This window comes from Limulus polyphemus, unplaced genomic scaffold, assembly GCF_000517525.1.
Source record: "Limulus polyphemus unplaced genomic scaffold, Limulus_polyphemus-2.1.2 Scaffold1410, whole genome shotgun sequence".
NCBI classification, from domain to species: domain Eukaryota; kingdom Metazoa; phylum Arthropoda; class Merostomata; order Xiphosura; family Limulidae; genus Limulus; species Limulus polyphemus.
In genome coordinates, this window is record NW_013667020.1 from 54,163 (window position 1) to 79,794 (window position 25,632).

General features: G+C 33.0%; 1 protein-coding gene across 7 annotated transcripts in view; it reads right to left on the reverse strand.

Annotated features, from left to right (window-relative positions):
- LOC111086763 (lipopolysaccharide-induced tumor necrosis factor-alpha factor homolog) overlaps positions 1–25,632 on the reverse strand; it is a 52,824-nt gene that overhangs the window by 23,557 nt on the left and 3,635 nt on the right. For 5 of the 7 annotated variants that reach the window (XM_022390935.1, XM_022390936.1, XM_022390932.1 and 2 more), the window contains exons 2-4: positions 10,725–10,822; positions 7,158–7,211; positions 4,399–4,540 (exon numbers count right to left, since the gene is read on the reverse strand). In XM_022390935.1, the coding sequence (XP_022246643.1) occupies positions 4,399–4,540; positions 7,158–7,211; positions 10,725–10,803 (275 nt within the window). In that variant the 5' untranslated portion in view covers positions 10,804–10,822. The other 2 variants (XM_022390937.1, XM_022390933.1) reach the window with 2 other exon arrangements.

Sequence of the window (25,632 nt, forward strand, 5' to 3'; positions counted from 1 at the left end):
CGAGCATGTTTGGTGGGATGGGGTTGCGAACCCGCAACCCGCAGATTGCGAGTCGAGCATGCTTCAGAATTACTATTCCATTATCTATAGTTCATATAATATAAAATTTATGAACAATTTTGCAATGCATGCAGTACACTGGAGTGACACTCGATTTAACATTGCTCACCAAAAGAATCATAAAATTAACAGTTATGTACCTTTGTTTGGTCAAGTAATTTCCTTTGATGTAGATTGTTGAATTATCTGTATTCACTTATTCATGCTATATGACAAACCTAATTTACTGTATGACAGAGTATGGGATATTTTTTTATTATTATATATCATCTGTAAGCAAACCATTTTATTACAGACAGCAATGGATATTGCAGAAAAAAGATGATATTAAAAAACAAATAAATATTCTAGAAACAAACAAACATGGCAATATAATTTTTGGACATGGAAGTTGTGTAACAGTGTAACTAAAAACTCAACCTGTATATATAAAAAAAAAACCTCAAAAATTATTATTTCCTCTTCACCCTTTTTTATGTGAAGTATAATTTGTATCAAAGGCAATACTTTCTAACATACAAGATTCTCCTTATTTTAATAAGTACAACAATTATATGAAGATAGTTTCATAACATTTACTCACTCCACTTATGTCTTGTAGACATTTTGATTAGATTTATTTTATTAAGTACGCAAGCACACACCGGTGAGTGATTGTTTGGAGACCACAGTTACTGAATTAAATAATTAATTTAGCACAGACATCTACTTGAGTAATTACAAAAGATGGAATTATACATAATTCGATATTATATCCCAAATATGAACTGGACTCAAAATTCTACAGGAGAAATGCTGGAGAAAGTCCACACATAAACATACATACTTATGAAGTATGTCATTTAATTTTTAAAACACAAAGTTCATGTGATAAGTAATTTTCAATATATAACAGTCCTTCACAATATACGTGAAAGCATCTTCTATGGAAATATTGTCAAGTAAATCCTTTTCTATACGCATAAACATTGTTGCCAGATGAAGGCTCCAGTAAGAAGACTGAAAGTTTGCAAATAAAGTATTTTAACATAGAGAAAAGTTTGTATATAATTAATTCTACACAAATGTCTCCAGTTTGTCACTGCTGAGTGAAAACCTCAGTCATATCTTGGGGGAAATGATCAGTAGGAACTCATAGGCCAGGAATAAGTTTGAAAATGCTGAAGCTAACAATAAGTATCTGTACAAAAGTTTTTGGCAACACATTAGGCAAATTTTACAGGATTCTGTGCATAAGCCTTTGGACTTGAAGGAAACTATTATCTATTCCGCTGTCATCATTGATCTCTGTCTCAGTCTTACCTATTTAAAACTCCTCTTTCAGTGACTTTCAAAGAGTTCCAAATATCTGGGTAAAACAAGTTAGTTTTGACGAACTCAAACCCATCAACCAACCAATTTGTTCCTGGTCTTTATCAGGAATAATACCTATAGAAAGCTCCATGAGCCACTAGGGATTGAAGCATGCTATTTCATTGATCATTTCTTGGTTGACAGAGAAGCATTCAGTAATGTTCACAATTATTTCCTCAATAACTCTTCAAAACCCTTAAGTCTGAAACTGCTGGAGTAGATCTTCTAGTCTGCAGTTCTGGGCTGTTCTGCAGGCACCCATTTATTTCTTGAAACTCTGTCTTCCTCAATTCTGACTCCACTACAACATCCAGCTCGGTCTCAACAAACAAATCATTGACAAAATGGATGCCCATGTTATCCATCTCATCAAATTTAATCTTTTGAAGTATGTCTTTAGCTTACTCCACCATGTTCCAAGCACTCAGGTAATCCAGACCTCTAGTCTGCAAATATTATAATGCATGTTGTAAAATACTGTATAAATAAAGGAGCAGGAAATACAATAGATATATTTCAAAATCACATCACTTTGCTAGTAACTCATTAGCTTCAAATAGTTTTGGCCCTAAACATTTGAAGACACCTTGATGTGCTGCAGATCTAAAACAAGGATATAAACAGATTTTCAAAAACCACTTGTTTTGACCACCATAGTGTTTCTCCTGTTTTTTGCAACTTTTTCAATTTTGATAATCCAACCCTTTGTTCTACAGATATATCTGTCCAAATGGTCATATGTATACAAGATTTCAAAAAGAAGGTGACTTTGAAGAAGTCTGATAAGGTTCTTGATGTCAATAATGTTTCCAACAATGTCGGTAGCTGTTATGTTGAGAAAATGTGCATAACACTAGATGTACATAAAACTTGGAGCCACTTCCTTGATGAACTTCTAAGTACCATTATGTTGATCATGCACGTTTGTGGCTCTGTCCAATAATTAACCAATTATATTCTCTGTTTGCAAGCAAATTGTTTCAAGGGCTGATTTTAGTGGTTAATATAGAGAAGAACCAACAGCATCAACAATTTTACTTACACTTAAAAGCCACTCCTTCACATCCTCCTGATTCACATAGAACCAAACTATCGTCTCCTGTTGTATAAGAGAAGTATCCTGACAGCCATGAATTTGCATAGAGAATTTCTAGTCTCCAATTTCATCAACAATTGTTGTATTCATGATGCAACAAATTGTGGTAAGTATCTTGTTTATAATTCATTTGGACAACATCGTTGTAAGACTCCATGCCCAAGCAAATTTTCAGTTCCCTTCCATTTCAAAGTTTCCTGTACCTTCTTCAAAGGCTATAATTGTTTTGTAAATGCACATATTCAACAGGACATCAAACTATATAAGTACAAGAATTAGCATCAGGTAGTTACCCAAGTCAACAAGTCTCTTTTCCAAGATTTGTTTCACTGTGATGTCCTCTAAGTGGTAATGCACCCATGAATTTCACAACTGCCAAAATTCTTTTCAATGTATCAGTATTTTCAAGAACATGATACTTTCAGAGATCAAACTTGTCTCTGTTTACCAAAAATTCTATCTTTCCGAAATTGAACAATGAAAAGTGCAGACAGCACACTGTTGTGTGACTTGGAAACTTCATGATCACCAACTTTGCTAAATATGAAAGTACTTTGTGAAACTCTCAGTAAAAGCTGAGTCACAGTTTTCAAATGCTAACAATGCAAAACAATATTAATAATGGAAGTATAATCATAAAAATTAAAAAGTAATGCCATTCAATATACTAAATAGTATAATGAATACTGTTAATGAAAATAAAAATAAATAACATAGTATACCTTACTTAGAGAACACAGAAACACTAGCTTTTTGCCTTAACTACTGTTGTAGAATTAAATTTCCTTGAAAAACTTTACCTTAGTATAACATACCTATTTTTTTCTCAAATTCTCCCTAAAACATATTTTGACCAAAAGAAAACTATTAAGCTACCCCTGTTGTCTAAAAAGGAGAATGATGTGTGTGATAATTTATGCAACACATTACTGTTTAAAGTGTGTCAAATTAGTAACAATAATTTTCTTATGTTACAACCGAAAACTAAGTTTAAAGAAGACAAAAATAATAAATAAAAAAATAAAATGACACCTGTGACTGTTTATGAATAATACAAAGACAACAACATGCTAAACATAATATGTAGTATGTCTAAAAACTTCGCCACTCTTAATTATCTCATACAACAACCACATATCACCATAGGAAGTAATAAATAACATTAAATCTTCCATAAATGCTGAAAAGGAGACACAATAAGACTATAAAGTAGAAAGTTCAATAACAATCATAATACATAGAGAAGAAAGTTACAACACTAATTAATATGGCAAAGAAAGTTATCACCAAACAGTTATAACGTAATACCTTACTATACAAAGTACAATTATACATCTAATATTAACTATATATAATAACTTAAACTAATGGAAGGTAAAACAAATGGTGATCAATACACTAAGGCAGTCTACTATTACCCAAAACAAAATCACAAAGGATTCAAGTATAAACATTAAAGTTTTAAAAGATTGTGATACTCTGTAAAACTTCTAAGCCATAATCTGTAACAACAACATTATTGAATTTCATACTTAACTGAATGAAAAACCTGCAAAATTTTAACCCCACCTCACCCCATTTTTTCCAGTGCCTGGTGTATAGCTACATATTGGTCAGTGATATCAGAAGGATGCATTAAATTGTAAGGGAGCAACTTAATGTACATTTTTTTTTTCACATACAGCTTTATGCCCACCCCTTTAAATTCCATATATATATATATACACACACACACGCAATAAACCATCAATTAGCTCATACTGAATAGTTGACGTTGTTTAATCAATGTTAAAAAAAAGCCTAAGTCACAGAAGTTTCACTTAATAAAAAAAAAAAGAATGATGTACCATTAAATAGTTTTTTTTACAAAGAAACTGTTGGCAACTCACCCTAATAAAACGAGAGTACCAGACAAAATCCATGTTAAAAAACCAGGAGAAACAACAGTCTCAGTCACAATCCGGGCTGCACAATATGGACAAGTCATCTGCATGGGGTAAGGACCCCACTGAACCATGTTGATCACAGTCACTGAAGCCACAAAAAAGGTGATAGCTTATTAAAAACAGCTTAAGAAAAGTATGTTTTCATTATTTGACTAGCTGCTTATTTGTATGTTAACTTGCATCCCAGCTGACTGAAGTGAAATTATATAAAATCACGAGGCAAAAAAGTGACTATTCATGCAAATAACTAAATAAACTACATATGCTCAACTTTACACATTACTTTTCAATTCTTTTGTGTACCAGTACACACTAAAATACTTTCAGTAACTCCGAGGTTTCAGAAACTATTCTTAATAAGATTAAGAACATTTGCATATTTGTAAATTGAAATCAATATCATGAAAATATTTGAAATTATTGTTAGAACCGTTTTAACAATTAATTTCAAATCCATTTTCCTAGCTTTCAACTTTAAGGACTTTTTGGTTAAACCTTCTGTGTCTTCCCAACTGTGTAATGTAAAATATTAGTGCATACACTATTTAGGTGCTTACCTGCACGCAATGCCATTTGGTACTTGTCTTAAACTGTATTTTGAACGATCCTATCAAATTTTTCATAAAATTTAAAACTTATTTTAATTTTCACTGAATATTTTTAAGTATAACTATGTAACTTATAAAGTACTGGAAAGATTACATGACGGTAGATTAATTAAAATTTGTATTATTATTACCTAAGTAGAGAGCAACAATATGTAAAATAAATTGCATGAAACTTCTATCAATGTCAAATAATTACTCGCTTGGGGTCATTTCTTTTTAATTATGCATTTCTTTGAAGCTTGCAAATTACATTTTTCTCTTAAATAGGTTATGTTGCCAATTTCTTAAATTTTAGTTATTTTTCAATTTTCCTCTGTGCAATTTTGTAATATATTTCTTATAGTTATTCTCAATGGACATTTTGAGCTTCATTGCCTGCTGTTTTTTTTGGGGTTTTTTTATGCTTACAACAACCAGAATTCACACTGTAGAATTGTTTGAAAGATATTATATTCCAGCAGTTGAGTAGAGATATATGGAAGAATTGTTTAACTTTAGAAGAAAGCACCAAACTTTAGGGACACATACTTTAATATATGTAGAATTATATAAAGGCAAGCCCCATTGTAGATCTCAACCCCAAAGTGCTTTTATCAGCATTTGAATTTGACCCCTGCCTAACTGTAAAAAGGTGAGTTTTTATGAAATAAAAATGTGGTGCAAAATGAGCTAGCCAAAAGTCATATATCCTTTCCTACATTGAAAACAACATATGACAAGAAGCATCAGATGTTGAGGTAAAAATCTTGGATGGTATTGGAGTAGTTCACATGTTGCCACCAACAAACTGCAAGATTTTCATGGACTACACCATGTCAATGTTCAAGGGACAAGCTCAGAATGTCAAACGACTTGATGTGGTATAGGACAGGTATGTAGAGGGCAGCTTAAGACAGAGCAAGAGGAGTATTGAGAACATACTATCAACTGAGTCCACCCTTCTAGACTTGATGTGGTATAGGACAGGTATGTAGAGGGCAGCTTAAATCAGAGCAAGAGGAGTATTGAGAACATACCATCAACTGAGTCCACCCTTCTAGACTTGATGTTGTATAGAACAGATATGTAGAGGGCAGCTAAAAACAGAGCAAGAGGAGTATTGTAAACATACCCCCCCCCCCCAACTAAGTCCACCCTTCTAGAACAGACACATATAATTAGGCCGGAGGTACTTAGCCGTGAGGAATGGGGTTGGCAATCAACAACTGGAGGATGGTCACCATGGTGGACAACACTACCAGAGGCATCGAAGTCATGTCAAGAATTGATCCGCTGTGGCTGCAAAAAGGATTGTGGTGGACTGTATATATGTGGTAAAGCCAGCCTTCCCTGTACTGCACTTTGTGTCTGCATTTGAAACCGTAATCAGGAATGAACATTGAGTGCTTAACTTCCTTAAATATAGTTACTTAATTGATGTAAGTATTTATCTCATGTATGCCACATAAACTTGTAAGTAATTGATTATCTGTGAAACCTGATGGAGTTATGAACATTTATTGGATTAAACTTTTTTTTTAAAATTTTGTACAGTTGATGTTCACAATGGAAAACAATAGATGATAATTTGTAGGTGATCAAATAAAAAATATACTGTCAATAAAATAAATTTGCATGTTAACCACACTGCATTTCTTACAATTTAGATAAGACATTAAATAGCTGGACCTAGGGGCAAGATTCAAAGTGGGGCTTGCTTTTATATGATTCCCCATATAAAACTCTAGAAATCCAGAAAGTTTCAGGATTTCTTCCAAATTTGAACAATTTTTAGCTTAACACTGTGACATTTACTATCTAATAAACTTTAAAAAAATTGATAAATTGAAATAAGATTAAACTAAAAAATAATGTTGTTCTTTTTATTCCAAGTAAAGAATAAGGATCATGGTCAGATGTAAAGAGATGGTTACAATTTTGAATGTTTATGATTTATTTCATTCTTAGTCAGATAATTTCTTAGTTTCATGATGAGCAGTAAATAGAATGTAGTTATTGTTAACTGCTTTCAAATTAGATCCTGAATATAAATACTCTCTAACTTAGGGCTAGTGTTATAGAAAAGTTACAAGGAAATTAAATAATAAAACCAACCTTGCCTAGTGGAAGAGGGTCCAATGACCACAGTGGACGATTTAGGTTGATAGCCTGCTCAGTAGGAATATAAAAAAAATGAGAACAAGTACATTTAAAGCAAAAAATTTACAAATATTTACATTTACTATTTCTAACACACAATGAAGCTACTTTTGTAATAATTAAAATTAAACATTAGTAAAATCAGAGCAATGTGGGGAAAAAATTATCATTACAGTAAAGACTGGCTTTATTGGAATTCAAGCTACAGCTTAATAGTTAAGTTTTTTCTAGATTAAGACATCTAGAGAACATTACTATTTATCTTTAAAGAAACCAGGCATATTCACAAAACCATTCATAACATTGTATCATTCTATGGTTTCAAAAATTTAGGAACTGTTTCAAACTATTAAAACTAAAAGAAAAGAAGACTTGCCTTTATGTCTGGCTACTAAGTGAACAAAATATTACTAGGTTATGTTTCTGTTAACTTAAGTGTTTATATATCTATGTATAAACCTGAACAGTTCACTTTCAAAACAACAAATAAATAAGAAACAGAGAAACTTCATATTTTCTATTTAATATTTTTTTGAATGTAAAGTAAAATTCATTATCTAAACGTACAAAAAATTAGACATATAAAAATACAAGTATTAGACTTGGTAAAAAAAAATTAGTAAAATCTATGAACTACAATCTATACTGAAAAATAATGATATTTACACCATGTTTACTCCAATTTTGCTTCTTAGGCCAATTTTAAAACAAGTATTATAAACAATACATGCAATGCAGCAAAGCGTATAAAATGGCAAACTAAACCATCAATCAGCCAAACTGACAAAACACCTGCCATGGGAAAAACTCAAGACACCAGTTGGGGGAGAATGATGAAAATAAGTTCAGTAATGTGCACATTGAGCCCCTGACTTAATGAAAGCAGTATGAGAAAAGAAAATTAAGAACCTGGAAAGCATAAAAAGCAGATGACAGCAATCAGTTTCTGTGTGATCAAACTGCTGAAACAGGTAATGGGAAACCATTGCCCTCGTATACAAGGTAGATTATCAAAAGCCAGCAGATAGTAGTTGTTCGCTCTTGACTAGATATGGCAACATGGACAGTAAAGATCTGGCTTAATAATCATTTTAATGCAATTTCTGTATGTCTCAGTGAACCTGATTGTATATAATAAATTGACTAGATCTGATAAGTATTATAAATCACAGTGGAAGAAACCATAAATCTCAAATGATTAATGTACATTGAATACCAACATTTTTTGCAACATTGATCTTGTTGTGTACATGGTACTATAGTTTACACAGTAACTATAATTTTACAAACTAAATTTACTCATGTATCACAAAAATATTATTAGGTTGCACCATTTGGCAAGTTGATTAGTATTTTTTTATATGGAATATGGTGTTACAGCTGCACTGTTGCAAAGTTATGGCACAGTAAACACTGCTCATACAAAAAATGACAATAACAGAACAATAGTCACTGGTCTTTTTTTTTATAGTCTGTAAGTGCATGAATTTTGGTCAAAAGTATGTTAGGACTTAAGGAATGTATAAAAGCAAGAAGCCATATTGAAACTGGAAGACCACCCACATAAACTTCCAAACATTTCTGAAATAAACAACTATGTGACCCAACTGTTTGCTCAGCTAAAGAAGCAGAGACAAACATCTATGACCAATTGTAAGGATAGAATTAAATACCAAGATGAAAATTTTATGAACAATGCAGGATGGGGTGGAGAAGGTTTTACAATAATAGATCATATAATGAAACTGGGATCAGTACTATGGTATCAAACTTGAAAGTTTGTACAGATAGCACCATGCTGCCAAATGAAGCTTGAACTAGTAATAGCACCACCAAGGATAAGACATCAAGATATGGACAGCTAGGGTATACAAGGATGCTATTCTTGACCATTTCATAGAGCTGTTGGGAAACTTTGGTATTTGAGAGACAGCCATTTTGTTAAAAGCAAACCAATCTGACACTGATGAACCATTCCCATAAGACCAGCAACTTTGATCAAATGTCTATATCCCTTGTAATATGTACAAGGTAACTGGAGGTTAAAACATTTTTTTGTTAAGTCATTAGTACAGTATCTTTATCATGGTTCCCTAGTCGCTAATAAAGCTCCCATATATTTTGATACTAAATATTTTATTATATTTTTTTATGTATTACCATAAATATGAATGTTTTAAACTCAAAACAACATATAATGCTTGTTACAGTCAAATATGCTACATTTATTTACTTCTCCATGTTGCACATTCTGGTCTTGCTTTGAAAATAGTGATGGCCACCTTGACAGAGGTTTCATGTTTGGAAAGTGATATCTCCATGACCAAAAGGCACATCAGAATTTTTTTTCATGCATTTTTCATATTTAAAATTGAAAGAAGTATCATAGCCTCAAATAAAATAACACAATCAGTTAATTTTGAAAAGTCAGTGGAAACATAAAAAAGGAGCCTTTTCTTTTTATTCAGCTATTAGTTCACATGAAACTGTTTTGTTTAGAACTTGACAAATTCCAGATATTTACTGCTGAATTTGCAAATCTCTATATTGATAACTTTAAAACAAATTTACGTTTGGAATGAGGTTTGAAAAAAGGAATGTACCTAAAAAATACAAACTAGTGTTTAAAGTTTAACAAAACACCATACTGCCCCTAATTAACACCCCAAGGGGCACTGCAAACTGCAAAAGGGGAATGGCACTATTTAGAGACTAATTGGGTCATATAATAATATCTCTATTATAAACAAATATATCTATAATAAGTGGTTGCAAGTATAGCTTATTTACTTCTAACTTTTCTATAAACATCAGTGCTCACTATTGCAGTAAATAAGTTAATAATTATTTATAAGTGTTAAAAAATCCTGAGAATCATCTTTGAAGTTTGTTGCCACAGCAAACTATGGAAAAAAAATTGTGGCCTATGTAACATTTATCAGTTACAAGTATCGATTGTTGATCTCTGCGATCAGGGTGGGGTGGGGGTTAATTAGGGGTAATACGGTATGTGTTCTGCAGCATCATCACTATCTGTTTCCATAATAACTACAATGAGTCACTTAGAAGTATAACTGCTATATCTACACTGAAACTTCTTGTGAAAATTTAGTAACTAAGATGCAGGAAGCAACGAAGAGAAAAGTTTTGATGCTAAGAAGATAAAATATGGCTATAAAATTTCTGATACTTTTTTTTTTTACCAAACTTTAACTCAGTTATAACAATATGTATTTGGATATATTGAAATAAAAGCAGCAACAAACTTAAATATTCTACTACACATAATTTAGACAGGACAAGAGATCAGTATACAAAAACATGTGAAATTAAAATCACCAACAATAAAATAACCTACATGAGCACAAATAATTCAGCAGTAATGGTAATTAAATCTGTGGTAGACTCAAAGTAAACCTGAGGTGACAGACATGTTAGTATACACATATATAAAAAGTATAATGAACAAAGTTAACCAACACTATGGCTTTATTGAATTATCCATACAAGTTTTTTTCCTACCTCCAGTATATTCCTCAGGAGAATGGCTATAAGGTGGGGGAGGATCTGCATAAGGCCCTGTTGGTTTCTGTACCTCCATTTTCCTTCAGAATTGTCAACTATAAAGAAAAAATTGAAAAACAGTAATTAGATAGAAATATATGTAATAGCTTATTTCTATTGCTTGAGCACAACTACTGCAGTGTTACCTTGGAAAGCTGAGATCATCCTAGTTTTCACCAATGTGTTTATGTTAAGGCTGGTAACCATGAAATTGTCAAACCAATCTAGTTTTACTGCTATTTCAGAATGCCATAGTACATGGTTCCTTTAAAAGTTTATTTTGGACTATCTCTTGACAAAGGCAGATAACATGATACGTGCATCTTTTCTCCACCCTGATTGCCAAACTACAACAATCAAAGTAATATCACAATAATTTAAAATGTGTCATTGGAGAGTTAGAGACAGTGTCACATGTATAGGTGGGGCAGCTATCCAAGCTGCCCCAAGTAGCTTGCCTAACCCAACTTTTGAAAGGTCTCTTCCTGAGATAAAAAACATTCATACTTATTGTGACCACATGCTGATACTCATTATTTATAAGATATTAAAAGTTAAGAGTTTAAGGAACCAAGGACTTACCTGATAAACAGTAGCTCTCAAAAGACCTATCTGTGAACATGACATGCAAGGCAATATTTGAGGCCTCCTAGACATCACAACTAGAGGCCACTCATACTCCTACACACACATACATACATACATACCCTTGTTCTTATATTATATAAAACAAATGGAAACATGGTTTTATTTTATTTATGTTATAATTTAGTGTATTATTTGATTTGCATAACATCATTAGAGCTGGGCTGTATTGGGAAGCAAATTTATTCTTGCCTCATGATCTTCATATGCCTATGTATGACACTGGTCTGAGAACCCACCTACAAACTAGCAAAAGGCATTCCAGTCATACCATAAAGCAAGCTTTCTGAGTAGTTCTGCAGTGTACACAAATACACCAAGTTTTTTGAAGAGAAAAAAAAGAATGATTAAACTGGCATCCTATCCAGCTTGTGGCCATCTACTGTAATGAACCAGTAAGAAACTTTTAAGTTTTATTCTTAAGAAACAGAAGTCAATAAAGTTCTGAAAGGAACTGTGTAAATGTATATAACATAACAAACAAACAAGGCTGATTTAAGGTTGTTCTTGGACACCTCCCTTGACAAAAGCAAATATTCAAACCCAAGAAATATTTAATTTCCTCTTAAATTACTGTGATTTAAAGAGTTGGTCTCTTGTGCTTTTAAAATGATCTCACACAATATGTCAGTTACTCTATTGGAAAAACCAATCTTAAATGAAATCTAGCCTGTATTTTCCAAATTTTACACTAATAATTGACCTTTCATCCTATTACCTCTATAACAAAGTATAAAAAAATCAGAGGCCTTTAATTATATTACTGATCCTCTAGATAATCCTGTAAGCTCCACTAGGATTACTTTTTCCCCTTCTTTTCTCAAGACAAAATAAGAAATATTACACAATCTCTCTAGATAATGTTTTCATCCCAAGAATTATCCTAGTAGCTTGGAAAAGAATATAAAACCACACACAGTATTCCAAGTGAGGTCTATCTGGTGATTTGAATAGATACTTACCTTTCTTTTGACTTCTAATCAATACATCATAAATACACCCTAGCTATAAAGCAATGCTTCAATGGCTTGAGTGATCTATTTACCACTATTCAAAGATCCTTTTCATCAGTCATATTTCCATCTAAATTGTTTGGAAACCATTCAGGTTATTCTTCTTCACCAATTGGTCAGGAAACATACTAGGAATAATTATTGTTTAGGTTTATGGTTAATTTCTAATACAGAAATGACTGATCGGGTGGATATTGGGGAACATCTGGGTGCAAGTATTCATTGCTCTGTTATATTTCACATTTTATTGCAAATGGGGGATCAGGAATAACTAGATTTTGGTTACTAATTTCAAAAAGGCAAGTTATGAAGGGATGCAACAATTTTTTTTTTTTGTGAAATGAGCAGCAGAATTAATTGGAAACACTCATCAAATGTGGAAATTTAAAAAAATAAATCAAGTATTCAACATAGACATGTTCCTTACTGAAAACAAAAATAAGTAGCTGCAAGGAAAACAACGAAGTTGGCTCACAAAAGGTTTATATAAGGGATAAAGTTAAAGAAAGCAGCATAACTTTAAGATTAAATTGACTGCTATGATGGGAGACTTAGAGGATTATAATAGATCAAGAGAGTTAGTTGGTCAAACAGGATATTAGAAAACCAAAATGGACATAGGAAAAAAGGTTGGCTAAAAATATAAATATTAACAGCAAGGATTTTTTTAAATACATAAAGGGGTAAGCAAAACGTTAGGATAGGAGTAGAGTCTTAGAGGAATGATAAAGGAAGGCTCATATCTCACGATTTTGACTGATGTTTATGCAATATTCCATGTCCTAAACAGTTGCTAGGTGGAATCGCAATAAAAAAAAAAATTATCACATTAATTCTAATCATGTAGAAAAAAATTGGGAAGTTTAAAGAATAATAAGGCTCTTGGATTAGATAACATTTTCCAAAGGGCTTTAGATGAAGGATAAGGATTGGATATGTGAGCCACATAGTACTATATTTTGTAAATTCATAAATAGTGGGCAGGAGACAGAAAACTGGAAGTTGGCCAATGTTATTCCTCTTTACAAAGGTGATAATAAACAATATACCAGTAATTACAGGCCTATCAGTCTTAGATCAATGGTGGGAAATATTTTGAAAGTGTGATAAAAGATACTTTGCAAAATCATTTAACAAAGTTTAAACATTTTAAGAATCAACATGGTTTCACAAGAGAAAAATATTGCCTTATTAATCTTTTCCCAATTCTTAGAATAGACATCTCATTAGATAGATGAGGGTAAGGGTGTGGATTTGGTGTATCTGCATTTCCAGAAAGCATTTGAAAAGGTGCCACATAAAAAGGCTTGTAAAATAATTACCTCTATAGGTGTGGGGGATAAGTTAGCTAATTGGCTGGATGGAAGAAAGCAGAGGATTGTTATAAATGGAGTTCAGTCAAATTGGATTAATGTCATAAGTGGGATAACTCGAGGCTCAATGTTAGGACCTTTGCTCTTTTTGATTTATACAAAGCTGAAGGAATGGTCAATAAATTACTTACATCTGCTGATGATATTAAGGATTTGTGTGTTGCTGGTTGTGAGGATGAGGATGCTTTCAAAAGGATTTAAACCATTTGGTGAGTTTGGCAAATAAATGCCAGATGACTTTTAATTGTAAGAAATGTAAAGTAAGGTATGTGGATCATCATATATAATTTGAATTATAAAAATAATTTGCAGTGTTATGGAAGAAAAATATCTTAGTGTTCTGATTGATCAATCTCTTAAGCCATCTAAGCAGTGTGCTGTTTCTAGTGATAGGGAAAATAAGATTTTAGACTGTATATACAAAAATATTGAATACACATTTAAGAGATTATAATTTCATTGTATAGGTCAGTAGTTAGGCCACATTTGGAGTACTATGTTAAGTCTTGGGCTCCTTACCTTAGAAAGCATATTGAACCATTGTAAAAGGTTCAGAGGTAGATTACTGGAATGATATTTGGGATACAAAGGTTATCATACAAAGATATATAAAGATCTCTGTAACTTTTTTTTTCTTAAAAAAAAAGTTAGAAAGGTTTGATTGAAGTGTTTGAGATTTTTAAGGGAATTGATAATGATGTCAATATATCATCTTTTTCATGTTTAATGGTGAGAATGGTAGGACTAGAGAACACAAATATAAATCATAATTTCAGTTAAAATAGTTTCATTTTTCTAAAAGTGTAATTGGCCCTTGGAATTAATTGCTTTCATATGTGGTGGAAACAGTAAATCTAATGTAGATTAAGGAAAAGCTTGATAAATACTTGAAGGCTAAGGGCTGGCTTTGTTTTGTTTTTTATAGTTAAGTGGATGGAACAGCTTAAATGGACCAACAGTGACCTGATTGTCCTTAAATGTTAAATTATATATTGGCACAAATTATGACAACTCAAATGCATTACCTACACTCTGTGAGAAACCAATTTAGCTTTAAATGTTATATCAGATGTGGATGTCTATTGGCAACGAATCATCCATACATATCACTCATTACCACTATCATACATAAATCACATAATCATTTAATATTTAGCTTAAGATAATTTTTTTCTTCAAATGCCTAAGCCAGTAATTGAAGTTAAACTGTCATATCTCAACAGTCATTTGACTGACACTGATCTTAAAAGCCTTAATCCTATTCAATATAAGGTTTATTGTAGACGTTATTTACAGAAATATGTAAAGTATTGTAAACATGTGATGGGGTGCAACATATAAATATTTGAGGAGATATAGAAAAGAAATGGGAGTCTACATAACACTATTTTCACAATTCCGCATTTATGCCACATGTTCAATTTATATGAATTGTCTTGTTATGTATAATGTTTAAATAAATGGTTTCCAGAAACCCTCCAACTATATAGTGTTGAGCTAGTCAGAGCAAATGTTGAAGCCCTAGTTTCATGTGAATCATCACACTGGCACCCATCATGGGCTAGACCTCTAGAAGGTTTATTACTTGCTTGTACAATGCAAAATAAATGCCTTTTTTTTTGCCATCTTGTTCACACTTGTGAAGGGGATTGTTATACTTCTACTAGTGTTGTAGCAATTCATCATGGGATGTAGAGTTGCCTCTTTTTCTTTACATCTGTGTAACCTGCAGTTCAACACTCTTCTTAGTCTGGCTTTTGTTTAGCAGTGGTCTTGCCATCCAAAATTTTTTCAAGAAGTTTTGCTATTCCCCAATGCATAAAATATATATATATATATTTTCTTCTTTTCATTAATGTGAAATTCATAACTGTATCTCCTCTCTGAAAATCACCTCATGTATTAAACATTAGAGGTGAATTATAAATAGACTTAACTACTGAAGAGCTGTCATTAGCATCTGGGGACAACCTGTTTATCATGTTTTTGTTATTGCAAAATGTTGAAAATCTGTATTAATTTTGCCAACTTATTTTTTTACATATTTTCATCTTTTCTAAATTATTGAAATTTCATGGTAATTACATTTAACAACTTGGATTTGTTAGATCTTATTGTACATTAATTCACTGTTTAGTAATCTAGCTTAAATTCACAATATTATACACACTTATATTTTACATATTTTATAACAGTGATCACTATATTATTCTTTTCTAGAACATTTGTTCACTATGAATTCACTATTTGCTAAAAATATTGATGATTGGCTTTTGTCCTTAAAAAGAAAACAAAAAAATGGGAAAACAAGTAATGTTGAATAAATGTCAAAATTTTCTGTGTAAATTAACCTTCAGTTGACATTTTTTGAGGGTATAGAGACTAATAGACAAACTCTTGGTTATTTAAATGCTTTCAACAAATAAACTCTTAAGTCTTCAGAGGGAAATATAACATTATAAGAGATGATACAAGCCCCTAAGAAATCAAAACATGAACCCAAGGTACTTAACCTGATTCCTTTCCAATGACTAAACAGATATGGTGAGTATAAGTTAATGTTTCATCTCAGTGATCATAACACGTTAACATAAAATTCAAGAACAAGAGATTTATTGGTCCATCTATGCTATTCTATCCCCCAAACTATAACTTTATATTTTTTAAGCCAGCCCTTATCATTTAAATATTTATCAGACTGCTTAAATTTACTCTATCCACCACAATCTGAAGACAACCCATTCAAAAGGCCAATCACCCTGTTACAAAAATAAAACTGTCTTAACAGAAGATGACTCCAATTCTGACAAAATTTATACTTGCATCCCACAGTCCTACCATTCTAATCATTAAGTGTGAAAAACAGATGCATCAACATCATCAATTTTTGCTTACAACCTTAAACACCTCAATCAGTTCCCCACTTAAATTTTCTTTTTCAAAAGAAAATTTCAGAGATCTTAATCTATCCTTGTATGACAACCTTTCTCTGAACCCTTTCCAAAAATTCATTGTCCTTCCTAAGATAAGGAGCCCAAATTTGAACACAGTACTCAAAATGAGACCTAACTAGTGACCTATACAATGAAATTATAACCTCTTGAGAAATATTCTAACGTTTTTAAAAATTCCAGTGGATATAGAGTATGAAATTACATATTGCTACATGGAAATAGTTTGAAAAAAAATCCTCACTAGCATATTCTTGTTCAGTTTGTCTTGTACATTGTTAAGTTTTTCAACAGTTAGCTCAGTTAAATGTAAGTGGTTTTTTAACATTCTCTTCTAGTGAAAAATATATTTTTTTGTTCTAAAATGCATATTTGAAAAGTACATTAATTTTTGTATGGACATTAACTTCAATAAAACTAGGCCCATACAGCTACATGTTTGAGTGCACATATTTCACACAGCACAATACAGCAGGATATGAGAATCTGCTAATATGTTTCTGTTGGGTTCACAAATGAATAACCTGCTTACATAGTACATGGCAGCTGTGTAATAAAGCCATGAAATTAAAAGAAAATAGATATGAAAAAGCTAACTATCAAAATTATAAATCTTACTATAATAGACTTAGTGTGTATATCAGTATCTATGTATGTAACCAAAACTCCTGCACCATCTATTGAATAGCACCACAAACAAAAATCTATAAAAAATTTCATACTTTGGGTATTTAAAATTCACACAATTCAAAAAAAAGTGCAACAATCATTTCTTTATTGCAGAACAGAATTTAAAAAAACGTACTCTCCTCACAACAAGAACATGACTTTCACTAGGACTGTACATGAAAGTATGATTATATCTTTATTGATGTAATTTTTAAATGTAATATTGAAAAACTGGAATTCTTAAAACTATTATTTTTTCAATAAATGGTACCATTTTAATATATAAAAACATTACAATTTATGTCAGTATAATTTATGAAAATTTTGAGTTCTGTACATTGAATAATTTTGAAGTGATGAGTTGCATATGACTAAAGAGCCCAATCTGAACACTTTTCCCATGCAGTACTTCCCAGAAAAAAATCCCCTTTTAGAAAATGTTCACTTTTTCTAAATTTTTTAAAATGAGATATGAATATTACGATTAAACAAACACCAGCCCATAGGGCAGCGTTTCTGCTAGTATCAACAATTGGAGATATGACAATCAATTGTGCATTCAAGAAATTAAAAAAAGGTAATGTTAATTTTATATCATAGCTTTCAACTTTTCATTTCAGTGTTCATTGACGATTTTGCTACAGTAAGTGTTAGAGTAGAGAAAATAACAGATAAAATATAAAGTTTTTACCTAGAAAAAAACTTCTGATATTTATTTAGAAGATTTTTGTGGTTATACAAATTCAATATGAAAACTTTAAGATGTAAAGAAGTATTTTCATTCTTAGCATACAAATTACTCTGCACTCATATTAACTCAGTAGAGGCATTGGAAATTTATAAACAAGTTTTTTGTACAAATACTTCATTAAAAACGTGTATTATTTGTTTACATCTTTGTAATGTTTATTAAAAGATTGCCAAATTTCATGCAAGTACATTTATTAAATTCAAAATTCTAGTATGTATAACTAGTATGGTTTTACAAGATCGATCAAACTGACCAATCCATTGGCATAGGCCAAACTCAAGCAAATGATCAGAATACTTTTCTATTCATACATAACATTTTTGCCTAACTAAAGATGCAAGCTAAATTGATAACTTTTAGCCTAACTAAAGATGCTAGACTAATTGATGATAAAATACAGCATTCCATACAACAAGAAAAATTAAATCCTTTTTTGCAACACACTCAACATTTTTTTTTATCTTCTCATATACATGATACAAATTGTGTTAACTTGTTTCAACTGCATTATTAGTATTTTCTTCACTTTATATATTATAAGTTTGAAATAACCAAAGCCAAAGGCATATAAATCAAATGTTGAAAGATATTATTTAACCCTCTGCATACACTAGGTTTTGTGTTAATTACTGGATATTGAACAGTTACAGTGGCAAATAAAAGGCAAGTCCCCATTGCCATGCCTCGATGATACAATAGACTTCTAGAGCTAGTCAAAATTCACAAGTACTTTAGACTTGTCTTCTGGTTAGTGGTAAATTTCTACTAACCCTTGTAGTAGAACCCAAATTAGCATTTATATCTCATTGTGGTTCATTTCAATTTAGAGTAAAACCATCTGGAATTTGTAATGCACTAGCAACATTCCAGATATTAATGAATAAAAACATAGTAGGTTTACTATATACAGAACAAGCTCAAAGCAAGATCGAAAGGCTCAAAAAACACACCACAAAATTTTAGTGATGCAAAAATTGTAAAAGTTTTGAAAAAAATATAAACAAGCAATGAGAAAAGGGATATTTGTGATGAAAATTTGTGTGCAGACCTTAAATCAATATCACACTGAATACTGGAAAACCTAACTCCAGATAAAGTATTATTTTATATAAACAAGGAATGAGAAAAGAGATATTTGAAATGAAAGTTTATGTGCAGACCTTAAATTAATATCACACTGAATTCTGGAAAACTTAACTCCAGATAAGGTCTTATTTTATATGTGAAAATGAAATCAAAGAAATTTTTCAAATACATTTATTGCTTTAAGAATTTTATTATTAATTTGCCCATTAGTGTGACAAGTGGCAATTGATCATTTTTGAGACTAAAGTTGATAAAAACATTTTTTCATTGCACACTGAGACAAGAGAGATTAATTGGTCTAGCAATAATTTATATAGAAAATGAAACAGCCAGAAAAATTAATATGGTCAGATTAAGGAAAAGTTTTGCCATGCTAAAAGCTCATAGAGTTCCAATTTCTGTAGACTAATCTTTGTTTTATATGAATTTTTCTACTATGTACCACTTTTGTACCCTGTATTCCAAATTTAAAAATATAATATAAAATTTTGTAAAATACGTAAAAATTAATAAAATAGCACAATGTTATCATTTTCCTACACTGAAAATATAATTCTGATAGGTACTCACCTCTACTCACAAGTATGGCTATTCTCATTCAGTGCTCCCCTCTACATGCAAAAAATCTTTCACATGCCACAAGCCTTGAACTCCTACGTACCCCACGATCAACATAGTTCAACTGCATCTCGCATGTAAATCATCATGCAACAACCCTTCACCAATAGCAGTGTGACACACCCTCCTGATGCACGTGACTCCCTCTATTCAATTCTACCAAACTATCACATTGAGATTAGGCAGAAGAGAATGCAGTGGTTTTCAGTGGGGAGGAAGGGTGGGAAGAGGTAAGTATCTATTTGAAAAATATTTTCAATATAGGAAAATAAGAACTTTTGATACAATACATTACCTCTCCTCACAAGTACAGTAAGACTCCACTTAGTGCCACTCCACTTTAAGCTGATTTGTTATAGAGCTCTTGTCTCCCTGACAAATTTTTTTTCATGAGAAAATAAAATTTTGAAAATCCATAACTCTCTGAACACTACTTTTTCATACTAATGTAAGTAGTCACTAAATAATTTTTATTTAGTAAAATAATGCAACAAAGAACATAGAATAATAACATGCAAAAAGCAGATAATGTCTCGTAACGATCACAGTTTTTCTGCCGCAATATGAACCATTAAAATGTCATCCATCTACACAATATGGTTCCTATGAGAAAAACATTTTCTTAGGAAGCAATCTACAAATCTCTGAACAGAAAACAATGTAATATAATACGTCATTTGATAGATGCAAACCTTGCCTCGCCCACCTGTCACATCCTCTCTTTTCAGGATTTGTCAATACATGTAATTCTCTCTTACGTTTACGACTATATTAGGTGTAACCAATAGACTGGCAGGAGGGGTCTGATTTTCTATTTGATGGCTCTGTAACCAAACAAGATTGAAGGGTAATAAAAATTTGCTTTTTTCCAGCAATGATAATATTATAGTGAGTAATTTACATGTAAGAAACAATGCCTTCAGTTACATATCTTTATATATGTAATGTTAAAATGACCATGTTTACAGCTGATTCATTTAGAGCTCTGTTCTCAGGAATCCTTTCTGAGCACTAAACAGGGTATTACTGTATAACTAAAATTCCACATTGAACAGGCAGAGGGACCGATGTGAAAAATAGAAGTATTCTTCAAAGGCATCCAAAGAACACCAATGAATTTTGATCCTAATTGGGAGAGAAACAAACATGGAAGACCACACCACTTCTGTACCAGGTATACTCTTCACCCAGTATGAAAATGTGTCAGTTACACAGGAGGAAAGTGGGAGGAGCATAACCCAAAAGGAAGAGAAAAACTGGGTGGGTTCAAATCCAAACCACAATCCTGGTGATGAAAGACTATAGAAGAACTATCCACAGACAGAAATGTGGGTAAAGTTAAAATGGATGTGATTCCAAGGTGTAGAGTGTCTGTATCTGATCAGTCAATTCCAGTCCAAAACTAAGCAGCATCGGAATTACAACTTCTGACCCATGGTAGGAGAAGGGTGCACATGGTCTTCACCACAAGTTGAGTAGAACTGAATTATACACTCTACAAACCGATCTACTAAATGGGCACAAGTATGCAAATCCACAACCACCTATACATCTGGAAACTCAACATCTGAATGACAATATGAAGGGATGCACTACTTTTGTGATTCACATCAAACCCAATCCAATCCATCCAGAACCCCTCAGTGCAAGAGCAGCTTCAGGCACGAGAAAAACTATGAGGCAGAGTGCTAGAGGGAGAACCTTACCCCAAACAACATCATCCTTCGGATTGGGTAGATAAAAGGAAAGACTTTTCCAACCAACATGAGCTGCTTCTGTCAGTAACAGATGTACGTGTTGTGAAGACTCCAGATTGGAATGAGCTAACAGGAGCCAATCAGCCATGTAGTAGTGGAAATGCAGCCCACGAGCATGCAGAAGTTGGGTGAAGGCTTTGACCACCCGACAAAATCCAGCACAAAAGACAAGGACCAAAACTGATACACACAACCCTGTGGTGGACAAATCGAACATAATGTCTGGATTGATGAGAAACAGGAATATAGAGAAAAGCATTTGAGACTTCTACCTTGGTCATTTACAATCCTAGAAAAAAGCCCACCATTGTGTGAGGAAGCGAGGAAGATCCAAAAACTGGTTGAGGTGGGGCAGATCAATCACAGGATGCCAGTCCCCTATTTTCTTGGGGACTACAAAAAGCCTGGAGTAAAAACCTGGTCAACAGGTTCGAGAGCTCTCTGTGATAAAAGAATCTGCACAGCCTCAGAAAGATGCTAACTGGTAGTGGGATCCCGAGGCAAAGGGAAGGATATCAATGCAGGAGACAAGAGGTGCAGGAAAAAGAAATAGAGGAAAAGTCCTTCTGAGAAAACTTTGATCACCCAAGGATTGGTAGTGAATTCCTGCCATAGGGGAGCAAAATCAGCCAAATGCAACCCCCACTGGACCAGAACCCACCGGAACTGTTGGTGACGATGAAACTGACGTCAAGAAACATGCTTATCAAACCCCTAGTGGTATGAACTGGTAAAGAATGAAAGGTGCAGGAGAGGGTATGGGAGCAGAATGAGACAAATGAGCATCCAAAGATAAAAGGGTCGAATGTTGTCTCATTCCAAAGACTCAGGAATATCTCCAAAAACAAACCTATAGAGAAATGGAGCCATCCAGAACCTAGAAAGATATGTGGAAGGTAAGTGAACCTGTGATAAGACAGCATCCCTCCTAATAAGATCCCAACAACAAAGAAACCATGTGTGAAGTGATAGGACTGAAGAGGACAATCATACCAATGTGGAAGTAAAGAGGGAAAATGTATCCCCCCAAAACCCCTCTGAGGATCAGTGGAGTGCCTTAGAATAGAGGTGAATGGTGGACCAATACCATTGGAGAGCTGTAAGGATAAGAAGGCAGGAAAACTGTGCATAGGATAAATGGATAGGACTTTCAGGGTCAGCCGCCCACATAGGCAAAAGTGACTCCAACTGCTCGGAGTTGAGAAAGGATTGACCAGCCTGATCATAAGTCAAAGTGTAATGAACAGAAGCCCATGGAGGGCGAGGCATACTAGCAAGTGTTCTCAATTGAGAAACAAAATGCCCAGAATGAACCATAATGTTAGGAAGACGAAGAAAAATAAGGCACTCTAAGGAAGGGGTGTCATGTAACAAGGAAGAAACAGGATCATATGAAATCAGTGAAATGGATAAAACTAAACACAACTAAGAAATCATATTCAAAAAGGCTGAGTTAGCCCTAGCAGATTCTTCAGGAGATGCTTGGGAAAGCACGGCATAGTTAGGTGGAGGAAAAAAGCTGTCAAAATCCTCCCTACCCTGAACAGGTTCAGAAAATTCAGAAGGAAGTCGAACATTATTGAGAGAAGAAGCCTGAATCATATAACAATCAATCTATATGCCAATGAATGATAGCCAAAAAAATCCTCAATCGAGATCCCTGATCTGAAGCGTGTGTAAGGGCACTGGAAGTAGTCGGAATAATATCAGAGGTTGTGACACGAACTTCAAAATTCATCATAAAAGGTGAAGAATTAAAAAAGCAGAAAATAAATAAAGGTACGTTATCATGGTAAAAATTACATAAAACAAACTGTAATTAAATCAAATCACTACTTTGTACAGAAAAATTTAATAAATATGTGAAAAGAACACAGCCAAAAAGCATCTGCACTAGATCATTGCCTAGTGGGAAGTAAAAAGTAGAATCGAATAGAGAGAGTCACATGCCTCAGAAGGGTGTACACACTCCTATTGGTGGAGGGTTGTTGCATGATACATATGAGACACAGTTGAGCCATGCCGATCGTAGAGTACATGGGAGTTCAAAGCATGTGGCGTGCAAAAATAGCTTTTTTGTTCAGTAGAGGTAATGTACTGTATCAGAATTTTTATTTTTGCATTCTTAAATTTTTGATCTAAAACCAGCACTGACTATGTAAATGAAGCTTTGTCAAGGCTCACTAGAAAATAAGTACTTTTTGTGTAGTCTACAGCTTGTCATGATGTCTTTCAGGTACTGAAAAACAATTCAGAAATTTCACAATTTTTTACAAACTTTTGCAGTACATTGATACTTCAGATGTTGGCTTAGGTGCTAATCCAGTGCCAGTTGGTATTAATTCTGATGTTATTATTTCTTATGCTAGCTGTATTTTGCATCCCAATGAATGTAAATTCTCTGTTACAGAAAGAGAACCTCTAGCTTAAGTCTAGGGTATTAAACACTGTTGGCCATATCTAAAGGGTGTACATTTACAGTATTCTTGAATAACAGTGCTCTAATTTGGTTATTTAACCATCCAGAATCCAAAAGCCATTTGATGAGGTGGACATTAAGACTACAAGATTTTGATTTTACAGTTGTACACAGGCCTTGAAAGTTAAGTTGTGTACTAGGTGTAGTCTCGAAATCCTGTTCTGTAACATAATGATGTGCTCCTTGATGTTCTTCCTAGAGCTAAGTTATCTTCTATAAACATCACAAATCAACCATTATTGTTTTTGAAGGATAATGCTCATGTTTGAACACTCCAACCAATTGATCGACTAACTGGTGTATCCTGAAAGGAATAGGAAACAATACACTGCAGGGTAGTGAAACTTCTTGAACATACAACACCCAAGAAGGAGAAGGTCATCTGTATGTTGTTAGACATGGAACAAGCCTATCTTACCATGTCCAAGTATACCTAAATTTGTACATTCCAGAATCTTTACGAGTAACAATAATGAATCACTACCATGATCACCTCATTAAATGGCCAGCTTGAGACAGCTAATACAATATCTTATGCACAGATCTTACTGGCCTCATAGTAGACAAAATAATGTTTTGGGACAAGTGACCTATTGGTCCATCTTGGCTGTCCCATCCTCTAAACTAAACTCAAACTATTAAATAAATAAATTTAAAAAGAGATCTTAAATCGTACCATTCATATAATTATCAAGTTTTCTCTTAAACTCAATTTTACTGCCTTCACAACATCTGAAAGCAATCCATTCCAGAGGCAAACAACCATGTTAGAAAAATAAAACTGCCTTAGCTGAAGATGACTCCTACCTTGCCTAAACTTATATCATGTCCCCTAGTCCTATTATTTTCTCAGTTAAGTATGAAAAAAGGTGATGCATCAACACTATCAGTTTCCTTTACAATCTTAAATACCTCAATCAGATCCCCTCTTTATTATAATTAAAACCCATCTGCCATTTATTTGCCAAACTCAATAAATGATCTAAATCCTTTTCTAAAGCAGCAGCATCCTCTTCAAAGCTAGCAACACCCAAGAGCTTAATATCATCAGCAAATTTAAGCAATTTATTGACTATTCCTTTGTCTATGTTGTTGATGTAAATCAAAAAGAGCAAAGGTCCTAAGACTGAGCCATGAGGTACCCCACTAGTGACATTAATCCAGCTCAACTGAACTCTATTTATAACAACTTTCTGCTTTCTTTCATCCAGCCACTCTTCTACCCAATTAGCTAACTTATCTCCCACACCTATAAAGATATTTTTTTAGAAGCCTTTTATGTGGCACCTTGTCAAGACTTTCTGAAAATCCAGATACACCAAACCTACACCCTTACTCTCATCTACATAAGCAGTAACCTTTTCAAAGAATATCAAAAGATTTGTAAGGCAAGATTTTCCCTTAGTGAAACCATGTTGACTATCCAATAAAATTTTAAGCTTTGTTAAATGTCTTTGTAAAGCATCTTTCATCTTTTACAAAACTTTTCCCACAAGTGATACAAGACTAATTTTTATTGCCTTC